This window comes from Jaculus jaculus, chromosome 2 (genome assembly GCF_020740685.1).
Source record: "Jaculus jaculus isolate mJacJac1 chromosome 2, mJacJac1.mat.Y.cur, whole genome shotgun sequence".
NCBI lineage: Eukaryota > Metazoa > Chordata > Mammalia > Rodentia > Dipodidae > Jaculus > Jaculus jaculus.
In genome coordinates this window covers 80,304,013-80,327,384 of record NC_059103.1, presented here as the reverse complement: position 1 = coordinate 80,327,384, position 23,372 = coordinate 80,304,013, and the positions used below count along the sequence as shown (strand labels likewise).

At 35.3% G+C, this 23,372-nt stretch overlaps 1 protein-coding gene across 2 annotated transcripts in view; it reads right to left on the bottom strand.

The window, feature by feature from the left end:
- Nucleotides 1-23,372, bottom strand: part of Grid2 (glutamate ionotropic receptor delta type subunit 2) — a 1,510,676-nt gene that overhangs the window by 593,143 nt on the left and 894,161 nt on the right. For both annotated transcript variants that reach the window (XM_045143055.1, XM_045143054.1), the window contains exon 8: nt 11,669-11,788. In XM_045143055.1, coding sequence (XP_044998990.1) covers nt 11,669-11,788 — 120 coding nt within the window. The remainder of the gene's footprint in view (nt 1-11,668; nt 11,789-23,372) is intronic.

Sequence of the window (23,372 nt, the reverse complement as noted above, 5' to 3'; positions counted from 1 at the left end):
TTAGGTTTTAGAGACAAATGCCTTAAGCACTAAGTCATCTATCCAACCCACACTTTTTAATAACTACAGATTATATAAAAATCATTAACTATAAGTTATTTTACATTGATATTCAGTCAATCAAAAGAACTACAAATTATATAAGGGAAATGCAAAATGTAATTTGAAAAGTTAGAACGAATACATCTGTAAGTTTTAAAGTTTCCTTTCTATTTTTTTTTTTAACATCCAAACTTTTGTCAGTGGAGGTCATCTGAATAAGACACTTAAAATATTAAAAAATTGATTTTGACAAGTATTTTGTGTTGCATTATGCTATATGTGTTCTCATAATATAAAATTATTTTCAATGTTTTAATCTAAATATTGACTGAACTGAGTTGCAGATTATCAAAATGACATAGTCTTGCTTTAAGGAATATGCTATCTAAGGTGTAAATTGTATGATTAGTACATGGATATAAATAAAATTGTGTTCCCATTTTCTGAAAAAAAAATCCTTCAGAATTCTCCATGAATAAAAGATAGTGTTGGAGTAGAAATTATAGAATGTTTATTATACCCTGATAGCTTCAGATAACCCTAGAACAGTTTTTCTTCCATAAAGATATACACAAAAAATTAAAGGTGGCACAGCATAGTAGGTCTCACTGGTTCATGACCCACAGCTAGGAATGAATGGCAATTGTGGTAAATCTTATAGTTACATATAGTTTAAAAGGACTAATTAAGTTAGAAATGATGTAAATTTTCAAATGCAGTTACCATTTGGTAAACAAAGATTTCCTTACAGTATTAGTGTAGGTTTAAAGTCATCATGAAAACTATTTGTGTACTTTTAAATTTTGTGCATTTGAATGTTCTTTTGTAAGAACCAGGACTATAATCAGAAACATGAGACACCATAAATTACTTATATTCTTAATCCCAATTTCCTACCTTTACCTCAATAACAAAAAAAAATTAGTATCTATGTTAATAGCAGAAAGTTTACAAGGATAAGAATATATATTAAAATGCTACCAAATTGTCAAAAAGGCAAGAAGCAGGATGGGGAGATAAGACAGGAAGGAGAGAATGGAGCTGCAGTTCCCCAAACCTTGACTGTAGTTCAGTTTTATCAATAGCATGGATAAATTTTCTGACTCTAAACAAATGATTTATGAAATTTTTATTAGGAAACTTTGTCAGATTGTGTGTTCAGAGTTATTCAAATTGTAGTCATTCTATCTGTATGAAATCCAATTCTTGTTGTAGGAGAATTTATTATAATTCCCCTGAGGAGACTATACAAGCCTGAGAAAATTAAAGATACATCCTCAAACATCTGAACAGAGTACAGAGCAGTTTAGCAGGTTGGGGGGTGGGCAGAGAATTTGAAGTAGAATGAAAAGCCCTTGAGACTACAGTTCAGTTGAACCTGCTAAACCATAAATGTCACCATATAATACATCAGTCTGTTGTGAATTGCTAGCCTACATGGATAAGTTATTTTCTTTTTGACCCTTTCCTGTCATCATATGTGCTTTCATGTCAGCCTCTTTGAAATAAACTGCCACTTACAAACTTAATATCAATGATTGCCAATGACATTCCTAGGAAAGCAAATCATTCACAATTCTATCAATTCCTATTCTAGGTTCCTTTCATAACTATTTCCCTTGTATGGGGCATTTCACAGTAATTACTATTTATGTGTGAAACTTGGAATTAAGTTGTTCATTGGGGTATAAATACCACCATAATGCATTTCTGAATTAGAGCTAGAGAGAATTCTATTGACTTTGTGTGTGTCTTAGATAGTGAGGAGAGCCAGGTTTCACTCTGGCCCACAATGTGCCCAAGAACTGAGAGACAACTTTGTAATTCTCATTGGATTTCAACATGCATACAAGAATGGCCCAGGTTTAAAGTAGAATAAATTTCTTCTGCTGCTTTTCTGTTCTGTGAAGGCCTTTAACAGATTGGATGATTCCCACTCACATTGGTAAGGAGTAGGCTTCTTTACTCAGTTCAAAAATGATAAACTCTTATTTTTTGAGGTAAGGTTTCACTCTAGCCCAGGCTGACCTGGAATTCACTATGTAGTCTCAGGGTGACCTCAAACTCATGGTGATCCTCCTACCTCTACCCCTCAAGTGCTGGGATTAAAGGCATGTACCACCACGACCGGCCCAAATCTCTTCTTGAATGAGCCTGCACATGCACACACTCAAAAATACTACTTTATGAGCAATCTGGGCATTCATTAGCCCTGTTAGTTTGTCATATAAAGCTAACTGCTGCACTACGCACATGGCTTAGGTTTTGTAATCCTTCCAGGAAAGTTGCTGTATCTATTTCTATTAAAATTTGGAGTTGTAGTTTTCTATCAGATATCTGTTGTAATAAATAGACACCACTATGATTACAACCACTCCACATGAGAATTTGTGCTTTCTAAAAGTTGCAGTGGGTGCTGTTGACCTGAAATAGGACCTCAGTCCAAGAGATTGAACACTTCCAGAAAGAAGTTCAGAGAAAACCTGAACATTAGCACACTTAGCTATTTTCTCCCTTTGTCAGTTATGGCAGATGGAACCCATTACATGTGGAAGTGATCTGGTCCACAGTATACTAATTCAACTCTGTAGACTTTTTTGTAGATCATAGGACACTTAGGGTCAATAATATTTTTATTCTAATACATCATGGAAAATTTTTCAAGTGTTAGACCAAATATCAATCAAATGACTTTGAGGTTCAAAGTCTTGTCTTGAAGACATAGCATGATAAAAGGTGATGAAACTAAATTGATTGACTATACAGCATACATGTAAATTATGATATTAAGAGAAAACCTATGAGGTTTATGAAATTTTCTAAATTGTATCTCATACAAAACCTTTCAAGACATGAATTCACTATTTAAAATAAGACAATAAGGGCCAGGGATATAGCTCAGTGACAGAGCTTTTGCCTTATCTGCAGAAAGCACTGAACACACACACACACGGATTGAAAATAAGTGAAGATGACACATTTTCCAACTATGAGCTTAATATACAAAGTCTAGGTTTATGCATGCTATGCTTCCCAGCAAATTTTCTTCTACTAGCTTTAAACTATAGACACCAGACTTGCCTGTGTTGATTAACAGATTTGTGGAAATTTAGAATCAAAAAAAATAAATTAAGCAAACAAAAATGTTTATGTTTCATAGTGTCATTTTGCTTATCATCTGTTTATCATACCTTAAATAAAATTATTTTCTCTGTTCCACATAGTAATTTCTTGCTAGAGTATTACGTATAATTTTCAATTCTTTGAATCACAGAAATGATGCCTATTTTTCCAATGGATATTATTTTAATTTTACCTTATTTGTAATCTACACACATAATTTTGCTTAATTCTTTTACAGCTCTGAAAGACAAGTAATGCTATAGATGAAGAAATTGAGGTTCACCTGAAGTCCTAAGATCACGTAATCAGTAATGACAATCAGGATTTCAATTCAGTTTTGTCTATCAGTAAAGGCTATGCACATTTGTGATCTACAATATAATGAATCTCTCTACCTAGAAAGTCATTGGAAATTACAGATAGTCCTAATAAATATCTACCCATGTGAGTCCTTCTATTCTGCTTAGAATAATCAAACTAACCACTCACTTATATTCTGCAAATTATTGTTGATAAATTATGCACATGTGTTACTTAACAAGTGTTCAAAGCATTGCTGATATTTTTAGGGACCTAATGCCCATCTCTGCTAGACATTGCATATATAATGATATATATAGTGATATACACACTCCAATGTGATATGTCAAGAGTTAATATTTGAATTGACTTGTTAGTTCTACCTGAATGAAGCAAAAAAGGGGAGGGCTCTTAAATTTTTAGATGTAGAGAAGAGTCGTGTGATTTCTATATAAGTATGTATATTTATTCGCTAGTTTATGTATTAAAAGTTTTTATATCTAATATATAACACTCATGGGCAACACAGCAGAAACAAAAAAAAAATTTTCCCATGGAGCTATACTGGAAAGGGAAGGATAGACTCTAAGTAAGGAAAATAATTATAACTCCATATATTCTTATCCAATGATTATATATAAATACATGTATACATGCAATATTAAAAACCACTAAAAGGAAACAAACATGAAGATCATATGAAAAAGTGGATGCCATTTTATACAGTTTATAATCATAATATAGATGTAATGGTGAGTAATACCACTAACCTATCTGATCCTTGTCTACTTGAAGGCAATCAGGTGGTTTCAACTTTCTAAGTAAAAGGCAGTAAAAGATTTTAGTCCATTAAAAGTTCCCTGATTATAATCTATTTACTAATACCATTTGGAAAAACATTAGATTTGCCTATGAATGCAAGGCTGTGGGTTTTATATTCATGAATTTAATGTTGGAGAACTTGAGTAAAGATTCTAAATCTATCTGAGAAATCATTGTACCTAGGAGCGAAAAATCTCTGCTGTACCATTTTATTTCATCAATTTATGAGGAAACACTTTTATGAACATACTAGGCAATTAAGACTAGCTGTGAAATCAGCTTTAATCTATGTTTCCGAGGCTTATTTTCCCGTTTGTGATAAAATCCAAAGACATTGTTGAGGATATTAAGATTTAATTCTGGAACTCAGTCTTCATGATACAATATGAGGAACACTGGCAAAATGGAAAAACAAACAAACAAACAAACAAAAGAAAAACAAAATTCAAACAGGGTATGGTGGTGCATGCTCTTAATCCCAGCAGAGGTAGGAAGATCACTGTGAGTTCAAAACCACCCCGAGACTACATGGCAAATTTCAGGTCTGCCTGGGATAAAGGAAGACTCTACCTAAAAAAAGCATATAAAAAACTTATATAAGCAGAGTTACTCTCCTAAGCAGAAATGTGCATCAATTGTTTCCATTGTTATTTATTTAATCTGAACTTTTCACGTCATCCTGTAATAAATTTAGTCTTAGGTTGTATGATATAAGATTGTTGCTGTTTTTCATTGTTTTCTCAAAAATTTTGTATTTAGGTGTAGAAATTGTAGCACCTACATCATTGCTCAGAGTTTAACGATATAGCAAATCTGGATGGAGTTAAAAAAAAGTGGTTTTGAGTTACACTTGAACTTATCTTAAGGGAACACAGTGTGCTAACACCTTTAATATGCCATTTTCTGAGAGAAACAACTAACATCAAAGCAAAGAATATGTAAAAATAAGAAAATGGGAAAGCTTTGAGAGGAATCAATTATTTTTAGATTTTCACCGAATTCAGAAAAATGGAGCCTTCATTCATATAATGCCAAGAGAGTATTGGCTAATCCAAAATTGATGATTGGGACTCTTTAGTCAAACCCTGAGCAGATTAAATCCAATATAGTTTATGAGACCTGACAGGATCCCTGCTTGAGGTGATGAGGCTGCAGGCCTTGTGCACACTTGGCCTCAGGCTGCATATAAACATTGGCAATGCCACATTTCCTCAATTGGAAAGCCATTCACTCTTTTTGAGACATGGATGGAGTAACACAGTCTGGACCTCTAATTTTGAATACGAATTTAATAAATCTATGCTGCAATTATTTGCAGGATAATACTTTCCCTTGCTAAATATTTTTGAAAATGTTATTACATGTGTTATAGCCTATATGAAGGAATAACACCATTTATGAGTGAAGCCAGACATACCAGACTAATTCATAACAGTCTTAAAGTGATTTCAGAGCTAGATTTGGAGTTTTATAACATTGATATGTAAATTAACCTGAAATTTAGTAGAAACAATTAAAAAGCTAATACTTAAATATTTTCAGTTAAATTTAAAAATTAAAACTATGGGCTGGGGAGATAGGTCAGTCAGTAAAGGATTTGCTTTGCAAGCATTAGGACTTGAGCTAGATACTCACAAACAAGCTTTTTCAAAAACCAGTTGTGCTGGTGGTCTCTTGTAACCTCGGCACTGAAGATAGGTAGGTTCCTGGGGTTCATGATAGTACCACCAGTCTAGACTGTTAATTAGATACAGAAATAAGACACCCAAACTGAAAACAGATGAATAGTGCCTGAAAAATTACACCTGGGGTTGTCCTCTGACTTACACACACACACACACACACACACACACACACACACACACACACTACAAATGCAAAAACACACATATGAACACATGCCAACATGGAAAATTAAGATTAAAAAAAATTAACCAAGAAAATATTTTTTAAGTGGAAAGTTGCATAGATATATCATATGTTAGTACCATCATTTCCCTCCTCCCTGCCCTCATTTCCTGAAGGTTCTCCTAAGTGGGATTGCTGGTATTCTCCCTAGGTTTGGTGGTTATGAGATGTGAAAGCATCAGTCAGTCATTGCAAGGGGGGAACAGTACCTCTGGACACTACCTTGTACTCTGTGGCTCTTGCAATCTTCCTGCTTCCTCTTTGGCAAAATTTCATGATACATGGTGGGTGTGTTTTAAATGTACTTTAGTGTGCTCTCAGCAGGCTCTGATTTCTGCTTTGGTGTGATTTGTGTATTCTCAATGTCTTTCTCCATGCCCCTAGTGTGCTGGGGACACTGCTATACACAAGCAAACAGCCTGACAAGATGGACACACCTGTGCAGTAGTGGCACCCAGCCTACATGGGAAAGCCATGGTTTCCTGATTAGCTAAGAGATCTGTTCAGTGGAAAGTAACCTTAGTTAGAAATGGGGACTGAGTCAGAATCCTATGGAGGCCAAATTCATGGAACACATCTGGCTTAAAATAAGCAGCATTATAAAGGGTAAAGAAAAGATTTTACAGAAATATTAGTAATGCCATCTATTTAGTAGCATTTCATTCCATTTTGGAAATTTGGAGACAGGAATATAAATAATACCTAAAGTTACTTAATGTCACCTCAGCATTCACAAGTTGATATATATAAAAATTATTGGTAACAGAATGCTAGACATAACAATGTACAGACTGATTCAGAGATGAGCAAAGCAAAGGCATTGACATGCACTGAACTATCCTGGACATCTGGCGCTCAATGGGGCTGAACTTCTTCTTTTTCCACCCTCACAAGCATGACTTACTGAATGATTGGAACCCATACATCTTAAGATTTATGAGTTCAGATGCTTCTCTGCCAGACACAGTTCCTGGCTCTGAGGCTCTTTCATTTTCATGCAAGCTCTCCCAATATTCCCAGGGCTTTAGCCTCTTCAGCCATGATTTGTTTCTGTTGCTGAAATTTCTCATTGCTGCTCATGTCCAATTTAGATATCATTTGCACACTTCAATTGACTAGTATCTCCAGCCTCACTTTGTGTACCACACTGATAGCTAAAACAAAACATAACGAAGAAACAGCAACCTGATGAATGTCCAACATGAAGCCAGCATAACTCATTTTTCTGAACCCTACCAGACAAACACAGAATCACCATTCCTGCCTGGAAATTCCTCTCAATTCTTGGACTACATCCCTAAGCATGAAACTTCCCTACCATGAAACTTCACTAGCTTTAAGCCCCTGGCCTCATTAACTCCAATTTATACTCAGTTCCTTTCAGGAGTTAATCTTCCTAAATCTTCAAGAAAAGATAATGGGCTTTGTAACTACTCCTTAACTTCCTAACAGCAGTAAACCAGTATCACATGTTGACTTGCTCACAAAACCATTTTTCCTTTCTTACCCCTTATTCCTTTTGACTCTGGAAAATGTTGTTCACTTTGGTTAAGGTTAAAGACTCCAGCTCATCATGGATGGAATATTTTCTCTCTATTTTTTTCCTATAAAAAATCAATCAATGATCATCTTTATTTTCTTTATATTAATTTCTTCTTGTCTCTGCCTCTTTCCTGAGCATTTGAATCTGCTTAATCTCTTCCACTCTGCTTATTGTCTTCTTCATCTTCACAAAGCTGTTAACTTCACCTTTCTTGCAATTTTTCTACTTTTGCTGTTAAGTGTATAGCATTATCACTCCATTTTGTCTCATTAATGATAATTTGAAAGATATGTAGAGCACACTTTGGATGGTTCACTTAACTAAAACATTAAGGCTTGGTCAGCTTAACCTTAGCATAGAAATCCAAAACAAGTAAGAAACAAGATGTCTACTTATGAACATCAGTGAAGCAAACATAAGTAAAATGATGACAAAATTATTTATATTCCTAAAATGAATGGAGTTTTAGTTATGAGATAAAATCCAATAATAAAATGCACATATATATTGAAGCAATATATTGAATATAGCAACCCAAAACTGGCTGCTATCATTGCTTCCCTTCAATGTTGTCCTAAATATCCTAGCTAGTATACTAATTTAGAAAGAAATGGTATGAAATTACAACAGAAGATACAAAAACTCTTATTAATTAGTGAGATAAGACAATTTGCAGCTAATGCACAAGAATCCGTAGAAAATTTTTCTTTATAATTAAAGAGGTGATAGGCCAGAGATATGGCTTAGCCATTAAGACACTTGCCTTCAAAGCCAAAAGACCTAGGTTTGATTCCCAGGACCCATATAAGCCAGGTGCACAAGATAGCAAATGCGTTTGGAATTAAGCTGGAGGCCCTGGTGCACCCATTCTCTCTCTATCTTCCTTTCTCTCAGCTTCTTTCTCTCAGTCTCAAATAAGTAAATAAATTAAATTAAATAAACAAATTTTAAAAAATAAGAGTTGAGCCAGAAACCTATATATACTATCAGTAGAATACATAGAATATATATATATATATATATATATATATATATATATATATATATATATATGTTAGCAATAAACAAAAAATGAAAATTTAAAATAAATACATTTTATATTAATAGTCTATTATATTAGAAGTATAAATTAAACATTACCTTTCACAAAATGATCTCCTAAGTGTTGCTACATGCAAACAATGATATATAATGAAGACATGCTGAATAAAGAAGATTTTACAATATTCATTTATATGAACTTCCAGACCAAACAAGTTATCTCTGCCATTCAGAATAAAATCTGGAATACTAGTTTTTCCTGAGTGACAGGAATGTTAAATAGCCTAATGTAGGAGGATGTCACACAGGTGAAATTATTGAAAACCATCTATGCTTAATATGTGTTATCTGAGATCTTATATAGATACATGTTTGTACATGTAGATCATGCATGTACACAGGACTTGAAAGTAGAAGGAAAAAGTATCTAGGAGGATGAGGGGACAGACAGGAAGGGGAAAGGTCAACAAAAGAGAAGGTAAGGATTATGGGGGAGCAAGTGCAATGTACAATATAAACTTGTATAAAAACTTGAAATTAAATATCTGTTTTATTGTATTTATTTTTTTTCTCATATCATATATAAAAATGAAGATTTTTATTCTTTACATTTGCATACATTTAAAATAGTTCAAATATAGGTAAGCAGACTTATGAAGCCTTTGCATCCACTGAGAACTTGGCACTCTTGTGACTTAGAAAGGGATGGTTCCTGAACAAGAAAGAATGTCAACAATCATAGGGAGAAAGTTCATAATACCAAGAATGTTATGGAAGCAAAATCCATGAAAGGGAGGTAAAATGTGTGATGTAATTAAATAACAAAGGACTAATATTTAATACTGCCATCTATAAATAATCTAAAATACAATCTTGTTTTTTTTTGAGAGTGAGAGAGAGAATTGGTGTGCCAGGGTCTCAGCCACTGTAATAGTATGTCAGGTACTTGTACCACCTAGTGGGCAAGTTTGACCTTTCACTTGTCACACTGTTGGTCTGGCTTACAAGAGATTTGGAGAGTCAAACATGGGTCCTAAGGATTTGCAGGCAAGCGCCTTAACCACTTAGCCATCTCTCCAGCACTGTAAAAACAATTCTAACATGAAAAGACATTCTTAACCTTCCAAAAATGGTAAAAGAAAGAGAAATAAGAGAGAGAGGGAGAAAGGAAAGAAGGAAGGAAGGAACATGGAGTTGAATGGGCAATTAAGTCAAAGAAATACCTGAACTATCAAAAAACATAAGAAAAGAAGCAGTTTTTGTTCTTCTAATCAAGTAATCTAAGTTGAAACCACAAGGGTATCTTATTATATCAACATGTTATAATGTTAGCAGCATCACAAATCAAGGTTTGGTCATATCACAGGCAGTGAGAGGTTGCCTACATGGCTGGTCATCTGCAAATTGGTAAATTTCAGTGATAATGGGCTTGGTACTATCTGGTAAGGTTCCCTGCTTGTGTTCTTGTGTTATACTTTTATTCCTGGAGACAAAATATATACACAACTACAAGAGTATATGTTTGGAAGAATGTATTCAACAACCTTGCTTATGGTGCTCTAAAAATGGAAACAATGTCTATTAATTTATTACACATTCATGAAATAGAAAATAAAATGGTGATATAATTTAATAAGTTGATACTATATGTAACAAAGATGAAAAACAAATAATATTGAACCAAAAGCAAAGAAATGATTAAAGCAAGATTTAGTATAGGATCAAATGTAGACAAAACTCAATTATATGAGGATATAAAAGGAGATGATACAATCATACTTATATAATAAAAAAACAAAAACAAAGTACAGACCAATAGCTACAAGATGGTAAGGGGGAGACTAGGCAGGCAATCAGAAAGAAGCATATAAGGGTATTTTTAAAACTATATCAGTAGTTGTTTCCTTTAAAAGTATTTGCTAAGCCATCGTGTGCTTTATGACATTTTCTCTGTGTTTGTTATTCTTCACTAGAGAACAAAAATTTAAATGCTCTAAAAGAGTTTCAGCTCAGTATGAAGTTATGGAAAAATTTTTACTTCCACAAACAATAAGTTTTGATTTCATTTTCTGTATTTTGCATATTACCACTGGAGGGGTGGGGGGGGCACCAGAAGAACCACATACTCTCTATGCAGTCACCTTTAGACATGGAGAAATTCAGTTATCAGCTCTGTATGCAAACTCAGTTAGCTTGGGTTTTCCCCTGTCAAATATATATATACATACATGTTAGTAAATCCAAAGTATAAAAAAGTTATTTCTCCTAGGGCTTTTATATTTTCCATTAAGTAATTTCCAGTTCAAATATTTCATGAAAAACCCATATTGCACTTAGCTGCTTCTTATATGTGATCCATAGTTCATAGCAAGAGTTCCATTCTGGACAAGTTCTTTGTACTTTCTCCACTACTCACACAGAAGCTGAGTTGTTATAATATCAATTTTTATAGTAGAGTTTCTGTCCTACTATATGAAATTTACCCAAGCACTTGCTCTGAATATGTGTATATTGCAAATTAAAAATCAAATAGGTAGACTGTAAATAGTACATATATTTTAATGTATATCATAATACTGTATAAGTAATGAATTTACTACTTTGTAAAATTACTATGAATAAAAGGTAATATTTCCTTAACATGCAAATTGTTATTTTATATGTGCAATTATTTCAAGTCATAAATAGAATTTGTTTATTAATACACTGGGAGGTATTTAAGATCACGTCAGTAACTCATTTTCTCTCTTGTTCTCCCTCCACACTTTCTCCTCATTTTCTCTTTCAATCTATAACATGAACTTTCATATGTACCATGATCATTTTGCACAGCAAAATCATAAATAGTACTGGGAACAAAAAAAAGGCAATAAGTGCGTTTGGACTTACTTTACGCACACCTCTGCCAAGTTCTTCTCCGTAGTTGGTTCCGAGGATTTCAAAGTGGACATTGGGATTCCCTCCATTTTCTCCAAACTCTAACTCTCCAGTCAAGCCATTAACTCCACCCTGAATGAGGGAATGGAAACTGATATAAAACTTCAGAAGAACTAAAAATATAATAAAAGGTAAAAGGAGGTTCTAAAGAAGACTATTCCCACGTATAAAATAAATATTCAAAGAATGTGGTTTTTAACAAGCTACACTTAGTAGATGCACATGATACGATAACAAGAAAATAAACAAGGGTACCATTGAAAGGAGGCTTGGAAGTCACTTATCCAATCTCAACCACTTGTCACATGGGCAGTAAAATCGAGGCACAAAAAAATCAAGTTACTCCTTCAAAATGAAACTATGTTAGAACCAAGACTAAATTCTACAGTTTTACCATCATACCTTGTGATTTGTATTTTTGCAGAATAAAAGATGCTTTTAGAGTAAGAAAGCCTATTCAGGAGACATTTCTATTCAAATTTAATCTAAAACCCCATCTGTGAATCATAAGATGTGTGTTTTAAAAATTATTGTTTTTTTCTGTAAGTATATTTTTTCAAATTGTTGTTATAAAATAGTATGCATTTTCCAAAGCTTGAAGAAAGGGTTTTGAATAACGAAATGATATTCGAGAGGATAATTGTGATTAGCCTCAAAACATCACATAATACCCTATTGATATGTACAGTTTTGTTTTATGTAACAGGTAAAAAGTGAATTTACAATACACGATAAATGATCTTTTCATGTGTAGAGAGATAAATTAGGATTGAAAATGGTTCTGCTCTTAACTGGTATTGCTGGCTATTGAGACTCACTGGGAATTTCCAAGATTCATCTTTCATTCAACATGACAGATGTTCATTTTGCCAACAGATGGTAATGTAGGTCACACTTCTACCTCTCTTGTTTACCACTCTTTCCTCACTTTAGTATATCAGCCCTCATAGAAGTTAGGATTTTACAAATAAATATCACATTCTGAGTCATTTCACCATTAAACTACATCCAAGCGAGAAGTTATCCTGAAAAATGACTCTTATATGGGCAAAAATTATGTTTGGAAATGGCATTAGTTATTGTTCAATGAAATCGATACTTAAATATATCATTCTTCATAACTCATAGCTCCATTTCTAGTCTCCTGGCAGGTATATGTTGTCTATCCTCTTCTAAAATTTGTCTGTGCCTCCCAGTCACAGACAGTCCCCTGGCATGCTAAGTTCAGAAAAGGCATCCAACAAACCAAAGTTGCTTGCTGTTTTTGTACCATTATCATCATCATTAATATTTAGTACTTTTCACTTTTGCAATAGTAATTATTGATTAATGTAATGAATCTTCCCTGTTACTTCCTATCAGTCAGCTTCTTTTATTACTTGTTAAATTTGATACATTTGTGTCTTTTTCAGATATGACTTAGCAGTCAAAATCACAAGATTTCACAAATGGCATCAAAATCTAATATTTGTAAGAAAAAAAAAAAAACCCTAGATGTTGCAATTAGCTTGTCATTACTGACACAAGAAAGAGAAACTTGTGGGAGGAAAAGCTTTATTTTGGGTTACAGACTCGAGGGGAAAGTCCATGATGTCAGGGGAAAACATGACATGAGCAGAGGCTGGACACCACTTCTGACCAAAATCAGGTAGATAGCAATAGCAAGATAGTGTGCCAATCACTGACAAGAAGCTGGCATTTAAAACAAATAAGTTTATGTCACTTAATTCAATGTGCTATATTCTGTCCCCAGCCCCCATAAACTCTTTTTTAAAAAAAATTTTTATTTATTTATTTATCTGAGAGAGACAGACACAGAGAGAAAGACAGATAGAGGGAGAGAGAGAGAATGGGTGCGCCAGGGCTTCCAGCCTCTGCAAACGAACTCCAGACACATGTGCCCCCTTGTGCATCTGGCTAACGTGGGACCTGGGGAACCGAGCCTCGAACCGGGGTCCTTAGGCTTCACAGGCAAGTGCTTAACCGCTAAGCCATCTCTCCAGCCCCCAGCCCCCATAAACTCTTGACCATCCATGATGTGAAATGCAATGCAATCAACCAGACTTAAAAAGTCCCTTCATTTGTTTTTTTTCATCAATCCCAATGCTGTTCAAATATTCACATAGTCCAGGATCTCCTAAATATTAGCCTCTAAACACCAATAAATAAATAAATAAGTAATGGCACAAAATAAACATGCATGCTTCAAAAGATGGAAATGGGAATAGCAAAGAAAAACTAAATCAATACAAGATGCAAATCAAACAGGGCACATATTGAGTCCATAGCTCCAAGATAGACATTCCTAACCAGTTTCTGGAGTTCCAATTCTACCCCTTCAGCTGGGCTCCTCACAGCTGGGAAACAATGCATACCAAGACCACAGCTCTCTTTGGTGACCACCTCACAGTGCTGGCAGCTCCACTGGGTCTTCATTGAAACCCATGGATCATCCTTATGGGTCCATTTGGCCTCCATATCAGGGCTTCCAGCAACCCTGCCTTACATTGCTCATGGCCAGTTCTAAACAAACAAAACTGGGTTGCAAATCCACTGACCATATCTTTCCTGCATTTGTTATACTCCATATTACCAGATGGACTACCAACTTGTTAATTAATCCAGACAGGAACAAAGCTGACTTTGAAGAGCAGAACACTCTTTCAGCATCCAGGCTCCTTACTTTTAGGAGAGTTGTACCAGTGCAGATCAGCTTGCCCAATCTCAATAACTATAATATCTAAAGCAATTACAGCTGAACAGGCATCTGTTTTGGCCCAAAGATTTCCTTTCTGTGCAATATCCTTATCCTCATACTAGTCAATTTCTGTACAATGCAACTCTGCAATAATTCTTAGGACACAGATAGCATAACACAGTAATCTTCACATACAAATTGCTTGTAGACCTGTCAAAAATAAAGTTCTTCTCCTCCTAAGCCAAATCTCACAGTCCATAGCTCTTATTGAATTCAGGTCTTTCAACACTGACCAGATTCCATCAAGCTGTACTTATAGCACTGCAAGGCATCTCTTAGGCCAGGGTTTCAAATCCTTACACATTCCTCCCACAAATCTGTTCCAAAAACCAAAAGCTACATTAGATTTTTAGTAACAATGACCACACTATTTTACTGTTTCAAACAGATTCATGTTGCTGTCAGAAAACACCTGACTAAGATAAGTTTTGGGGAGGAAAGGGTTTATTTTGGCTTACAGACTTGAGAGGAAGCTTCATGATGGCAGGGGAAACAATGGCATGTGGAGAGGGTGATATCACCTCCTGTCCAATAACAGATAGACAACAGCAACAGAAGAGTTTGAAAACACTGACAAGGGGAAACTGGCTATAACACCCCTTACAATATGCCTCCAACAAGGCTCCAATTCCCAAATTCCCATCAGCTGGGGACCTAATAGAACACATAAGTTTATGAGGGAAACCTAATTCAAACCGCCACAGTACCCAAATCACTTAACTTCTCTATGGCACAATTAGTAGATCTCTTAAATGGAAAGTATGTTATTTAGCTCAGAAGATCATGACTGCTATCCTTAGTATAATATAATGCAGGTAATAATATAGACAAATGCTTTCTATAGTGAGAGCTTAGTTATTATTCTTATCACTTTCTCCACTATGTTCATTGTTTAATTTTGGCAGCTTTTTAATGCTATAAACTCTAGGTTTAGTCTTGTATTTTTGTCAATTAAAGTTCATTGAGTCTTCAAAATTCACTGTATTTACGTGGCTTTGAAAGATGTCTTACAAATCTCTATTCAATTAGATCATATTGATTGCAATTTATACTGAAAAACATTAAAATAGTTGGCCTGGGGTTGATTCATTCTTTCTGTGATGTATTTGTGTGTGTATGTTTATTTATACTTACATGTTTGTATATGTGTGCATGTATATTTATTTGTATATGTATATGTGTGATGGGACAAGCAGGTCCAATGTTCTTTGTAGCTGGAACTCAGTCAATTAGACTAGTAAGATTTACTAGGCAAAACATTCCTTGTGGATGCAAAGCTTTTAGTGAGAGATCCCAAGCTAAGGAAGAATTGCAGTATGTAAACCTAAAATCTATTGATTACTGGTTTACTGGTTTGAGGCATTGTAGAAAATAACTTGAGATTTTATACTTATTAGAGTAAATCTTGAGATATTGAACAATGTAATTGTTTCTTGATATAAAAGGTAAACTTGCAAAGTCTTCCTTAAAGATAGTGTGTGTGGTATATGTCTCATGTAGAAAGACTGACCTTGGGCAGCTTTGAGAAACAGCCTGTCCTCTTACTCTGTGTTCCTGGTATTTTTGATACACAGGATATATCTAATTATAGCAACTTGATTACCTACCATGTCAGTATTAATATCTCAAGACATTCAGTTATCAGTTAAAATATTGAAGGAGTGATATAGTAGATTTCTTTAGCACTAATATGTTCATATAGAAAATGAGAAAAAAGCTTATATTGTTATTAATTCAAAGTAATGATATTCCAAGGCTTCCATCATTAGATGAATGGATAACTAACATTTGGTATACAATGGAATTCTACACAACAGTAAGGAAAAATGACACAATGAAATTTGAAGAAAAATGTTCAAACCTGGAACAGATCATTGAACTCACCCAATCACAGAAAGATAATTGCAGCATAGCCTCATTCATCTATAGCTCCTAACCTGAATCTACCCAAGATACCAACATACCTAGCAAGCATCTAAAGGACCAGACAATAGGGAGGGTGAGGAGAGAGGGCAGGGTAAGGGAATGAATGGGAGACACAAATCTGTACACAAATGGCAATGGTACCATAAAATTCTGCATACTAAAAGACAGACCGAATTGTTGAACCTTCACCAGGCCCTTAGAGGTAACACCTGAGTCACAAGGCCCTAGAGTGGGTATTATGAAGACTGACCTTAATTGTCTCCTGTTTCTCTCTCTCTCTCTCTTTCTCTCTCTTTCTCCCTCTTCTCTCTCAACTCTCTATTTCTTTTAGGATACTTACCTTTTTCTTCCCTCTCTTCTTGGGTGCTGACCTGCCAGTCCCAGTACCAGCAGGTTGCTATCATCCACAATGGGCTCTTGATCAGAAAGACAAGATTTCCCAAAAGAAGACAGATTTCTGTCAGAGTACTTGATGACCATACCAAAGGTTCGTGGTAAGATCCTACTGCTGAAGACACCATACACTGTTGGTATGTAACAAGAAGTGACATGGCTGGAAGCTGGAAAAGTGTCAGTCCACAGACAGCACATCTAGTGCCAGAAGGTGCTACATGAGCGACTGGGGGAAAATGACCAATATCTGTACAAGCAACTCATGGTCTAATCTGTTCAGCAGCATACCACTTGATGTGATACTCACAAAGTTCAATGCTGGCACACAGCCAGGGTGGGAAACCAATTGCTCTTGATTTGGCTAACTGATCTGCCCAGTGAAACAGAACCCATAGCTGGAGCTAGGAAACAAGTGTGAACCATATCCAAAAATAAGCTCACTCTCCATTATCAAGCTTCCACCAATCCTAGGCTAGAAGAGGGCCTAAACCTATGAAATTCTCTCTATAAAAAAACAATTGTTATCCCATTTATCTTGTGCTAACTTTACTCTCTATCAGAGAATCTGCTTCTCTTTTTCAGATAGACACAGATCCTAAGGAAAGAACTGCCCCATCATACCTCAAAAGGGCCCCAGCTGAAACTAAGAATAATTGGGGAAATAAGCACGAGTGCTGTTTTCTTGGTAAACCTGGTACCGGTATAAGGGTGAAGGTGATAGACACAGAACAATCAACTCCTTGCAAATCAGATATCCAGAGACACAGAGGCTCCCAAGACATCATCACTGAAGCCGACCTAAAATGAACCCAACATGGGTCATGGAAATTTGTGGAAGAGGGAGATGAAAGAATGTTAAGCCACATGTTGGGTTATGATAAGCAGACATTTCCTCCTACCCATAACTGAAGGCTAACCCCACAATGCACGACCCATATTCCCCAACAAGAAGGGTCCCTGTGGAGGGGGAAGGATAGGGAGGAGGCTTAATAATGGTACCAACTAGACTGTATTCACTGAGTACAAAACTAATGAAAAACAAATAAGAGAGAGAGAGAGAGAGAGCATTTGTCTTATTCAACCTACATCATTAACGTGTCCTCATTGTAGAAGTATATTAACTTTCTTGCTTACAGGAAAAGGTAAAGGAATTAAATATCAATGTGGCTGCTGTATAGAAAATACTGTTCCAATGTTGTAAACATTTGAGGAAGCAGCTATCCATTTTTTAAAATAACTTTTTTTGGTACCTTTCACATGTGAAAATTCTGTAAATGGTCTTATTAACATAATGTTATCATCTTCTGTCCCCTCTTCCCTATCCCATTCCACTGAGGGTCCTACTCAGGGGGATTTGTAGCCACATGGCTATGCTGGGCCAAGTACTCATCCTAGATAGTAGTATTTACCTAGTGATACAGTTCCCTTGTGCTGAGCAAGTACAAAAATAGTAAATCTTAGGGCTTTCATGCAGCTTGCTTCAAACTTAAATTACTCACAGTTTTGACTTTGTATTTTATTTTCTTTATGCTGTGTCTTTAATGAGCTGTTGGCATGCACATTCATGGAAAGTTACCCTCTTTAAGTGACTCTTGCTATCTCACCCCAGATTCAACCTCTCTGATTTTTTTATTTTTTTAAAAGATTTAAGTGATTTTGATCTTTTCCCCCCATCTATCTTCAGATTAACTTTAAAAACAGAACCATGGTAGATATATGATAGCTGAGTCATGATAAAAGATCATTTGGTTTATATATGTGTACTTGTATTTCTTCCTCTTCATGATGCAGTGGTTTCTAAACCAAATAAGCTAATCAGACATTGTTAAAATGAATAGCACAATTTTCTAAGTGTCCTTTAAGTTGGAAGTCCAAGTTCTTGCTGCAGTAAACTCTTTTATTATTAATAATTATTATTGTTGTTATTATTTATTAAGTAGAAACTTCGTATATACGCATCATATGTTGGTGCCATCATTTTCCTGCTCCCTGTCCCAACTCTTCAGTGGGACTTCTCATAGTCGCCATGTATTGTAGGTCATGAGTTGTGAGAGCAGCAGTCTGTCGCTGTGGGGAGGGCTGTGTCTATGGAAACTCCTTCCCATCCTGTGGCCCTTACGTTCTTTCTGCCTCCTCTTCCTCAAACTTTCCTTAGCCTTGGTAGGTGTGCTTTAGTTATACTTTAATGTTGAGCTTTCAGCATTTTCTGAATTTCTGCTTTGGTGCATTTTGATTAGCCCCAGTGTCTGTCTGCATCACTCTGGCCCATGTTTACAGGCTCACTAAGGAAACAGCACCCTCACTCACTCTTTTAAAATTATCAGATATTTTAGTTTGGATCCTATTCTGCTCATTTTATATAGAAATTCCAGGTAGCATCAATAGAGAAAGCAAAGAGAATAAAACATAAAAGGGGGAAGCAAGTGTTGGGGAAAATATCATAAAGATTGAATAATACGTTTCTGAAAGGTTAGGGTCTGTTGTTCTCCTACAAATAAGAAAAACTGGAAAAAAGGAGAAATAAAAAATATTTTATTCATTATTTATTTGATAGGGAAAGAAGGAGAGAGAGAGAAAGAGAGAGTGAGAATGGGCAAGTCAGGGCCTCTAGGCACTGCAAGTGAACTCCAGAGGCATGTGCCCCTCCCCTTGTGCATCTGGCTAATGTGGGCCCTGGGGAATCAAATCTGGTCCTTTCGCTTTGCAAGCAAATGCCTTAACTGGTAAACCATTCCTCCAGCCCAATTTTTTTTAAAAGATTTTTATTTATTTATTTGAGAGCAACAGACAGAGAGAGAAAGAGGCAGATAGAGAGCAAGAGAGAGAATGGGCACGTCAGGGCCTCCAGCCACTACAAACGAACTCCAGACGCTTGTGCCCCCTTGTACATCTGGCTAACATGGGTCCTGGGGAATCAAGCCTCGAACCGGGGTCCTTAGGCTTCACAGGCAAGCGCTTAACCACTATACCATCTCTCCAGCCCTATTTTTTTTTTTTTAACTAAGACTTTACTTTGTTTATGAGGCTGAGGATCTTTCCTAAAGACACTTTTGGGTGATCATATGGAACATCAAGAGTGTACAATATTCATCAATATATAATAGTTATATGAATATTATCCTAGCATGTGTTCCTAATTCAGTGTAATCCATAGACATACTTGACAATCAAGGATGCTTTGTGCCACATAAGGTAGTGAACACATTGAATGCCTCACTCAGATGTTTGCCCTGATGTCCTCATGTTCCATCAGTGCTAGACTCAAAGAGAAATATCCCAAAAGAAGGAAAAAAATATATATATATATATATGTGTGTGTGTATGTATATTATACTTAGCTAAGAAATTTAATCATATATAGTTAAATATATGGACATAAAATGCTAAAATCCAAACTGGAAACAAAAATTTATTTGTATGAATGGTTAGGAAAACTTGAGGCATGTAACATAACATAGACATGCATACATATATGATGTAGCCACAGGGACATTTGATGTTATCACTGCCCTGGTTAAGACACTACTGAGTAAAGTACCCTTCAAGTAGAAGTTTTATTTCCAAGATTTATAGACTCTATCTCTTCATAGACATAGAGGATCACATCCATGTTCTCTATTCTCTCTATGGTATTATTTCTCATGACTAATTGAGTCAAGTCCCTTTCATCCAAGTCCATGGGTATTCTCTTTTCTTGCATGAAGCATTCTTCCTTCCCAATTCCTGGGACTCTTTGTCCTTCCTTTCTTGGCTTGGTCCTCTTTACCCTAAACATTATTCTGATCCCTAAATAGGACCTCAAGAAACACATTTTCAGAGCAGTTGGTGTTTCCCCTTTTGTAGAACTGATCACACTTGTAATTATTTTTGATATTTCTATTTTCTTTCTTTATTATGTGATCTCTCAAAGTAGAACATATGTTAGTACTCAATAAGTACTTTGTGATTGAACAAATTACCTTTCAGAATTAGAGAATTTTTCATATTTGTATTCAAACTATATTAACACATGCTAATATGAAACACTATACAATTGCTTAAAGATATGTGATACTCTATAAAATTATATTTTCTATTTTCCATGTTCCATGTTGAAAATTATTTCCCCAAGGACTTGAAGAAAATTGAGCAATTAAGCCAACAGAAAAATATTTAAACAACTAGTGAATTGTAGTCAGCTATCTCATGTAGAACATTAAAAAAAAATGGTCAGTGGTTTTGTATCTAATCATAAACTTTGAATGTAGCATTTTTCTTCGTGTAAGCACAAGATGCAACCATAGTTATATTTTTTTTTTAACTTGGTTTTGATCTTATCTAAAATGTCTTCATGTGCTTCATTTACCCAGAGTAAGTTCCTTCTTTTAATCTATTTCCAGTTCAAATAATTCTCTTCACGTGTTCAGTGCACTCTGGAAAATTAATCAACCTTTGTCATTGTGCACATGATTTATTCCAAATAGATGTGTCAGCTATAGTGCCCCGCCATCTGGATCATTCTCCTCCCACAGCTTTGCATATCCCAAGCCTCCTACTTTTTAAGCTTCTACTAAGATGCTGTGAGGTCCATGCAAATCTTTCTAGTTATTTTATATTTTTAGTCAAATGCCACAGGAAACAGCTCTGAGACAAAAATTTGCTAGTATGCAGGAAGTTTACCTAATTGCTCCTAGAAACCACTTGCTGGAGACTAAGGGAAGTGGGATTGGGCCAAGGGAGAAGTAAAGCTGGGCTGCAGACATTTGTGATCCACTGGTCCTGTCTGCTATTATCCCTATTTGAAGGAAGGGAAACAACTGGGCCTCTCTAATTCTACGGTGATCATTTATTAGAAATAGGCTGCACCCAGGGAGGAAGCAGAACAGCTGACGTCTGCACTTCTGCCTCCCCAGAAACGCAGTTGTATGGGGTGCGCCTGTTCAGAAGCACAAGATATCCAATGTGAGCCAAAGTTTGCTATACTCTTCTCGAAGAGTCCACACAATCTGCTTTCTATCATATCTGGGCGCTCTCATCATCTCTGGCCTTAGAGAATAGCTTTTTATACAATTAATATTCACCACAAGACTCAAAACTTCTTTTTTGGGTAATCTTAGGAACAAGTTTGTACTGCAAATTCCACAGCATATGTTTTAATAATATCTACTAAAAGAGTGATGGAGAGCTTGGGGATGGATCAGTGAATAGAGTGCTACCTGTAAAAGCATTTGTGATGCTTTTTTATAGAAAAAAAATAGAAAACCATTATAGCTCAGATCTGTGATCCTTGTGCTATCATGAGATGGAAGGTAGTGACAGAAGAAACCTCAAAAGCTTGCTAACTAGCCTGTCATAAACATTGTTAAACAAAAGACCTTCCTCAAACATGTAAAAGGTGAGTTGCCAACACTCAGAACATTGCTCTGATCGCCAAACACACTCAGTTCTATACTTACATTTACATTAACACATGCACACACACCACACACACACACACACACACACACACACGAGAGTGATCAATAAGTGAATACAGTACATTGTTATAAAGTATTAAGACTACTAACACAGAGAAACGAAAATGGTTACCATTTAAATTTGAAGATTCTATAAAAATTAATAGGTCATCTATGCTGCATAGGCATTGGATTAATCCACTATCTATGAAAAAGTCTGTGAGATTTTTACTGAAAACTTTTTTTTAAATGTTCTGAATAAGTATTTTCAAATTGTAATTCTCACATTGACTGTGGTGGGAGTCCATCTGTGGCAATCTTCACCCATTCCCCCCAGGGCTGGTAGGTTATATAATATCAGCAATTAAGTTTTACAACAGAAAAATTCCTTCCTAAATATATATGCATTACAATTAAATGTAATATCTACAAGAACTAAAAATATATATTAAAATTAGGTATTATTTACTTATTAGCACATGGTTTTCATTACATCTTCTCTCCCTCCCTCCCTCCCCCTCTCTCCCTCTCTCTCTCTCTCTCTCTCTCTGTGTGTGTGTGTGTGTGTGTGTGTGTGTGTGTGTGTGTGTGTGTGTGTTTGTATCAAGTGATTTTGGCCAGAGTGCAAAAAACTGCTGCTATGAAAAATCGAAGGGTAAGTGGTATGGTACAAGGAACGCAAGGTACAGAGAGCCAAGAAACTATGTATTTAAAACTAATTTTCTGTGTAATCCATACTAAAACACTGAATTTTTCAGAGGCTTTGTTTCCTACACCTTAAAATTAGAGAAAGAGGTTAATGTTATTAAATAGGTTAGATCAAAGATATTATATATCATCACTGTGAAATTATGTATTACTAAAAATAATAAATTTAAGCATGAAAATAGCAAAATAAAAGAAAATATATTGTCCCAACTTTTTAAAAGCATCATTTCAAATACTAGTCTTGATTTACTAAATAATATAATAATTATAATTTTATTAAAATAGGATGAGGATTAGCATAAAAATCATTGAAGTTGGAAGTCAATCTAATGTAGCAAGCCAAAAAAGTTTTGACATATTTTAAGAGAAAGGATTAGAATCAAAGTGGCAACAATAATTTTATTTGAATATTATAGCTGTATATTTTAAGAGCACA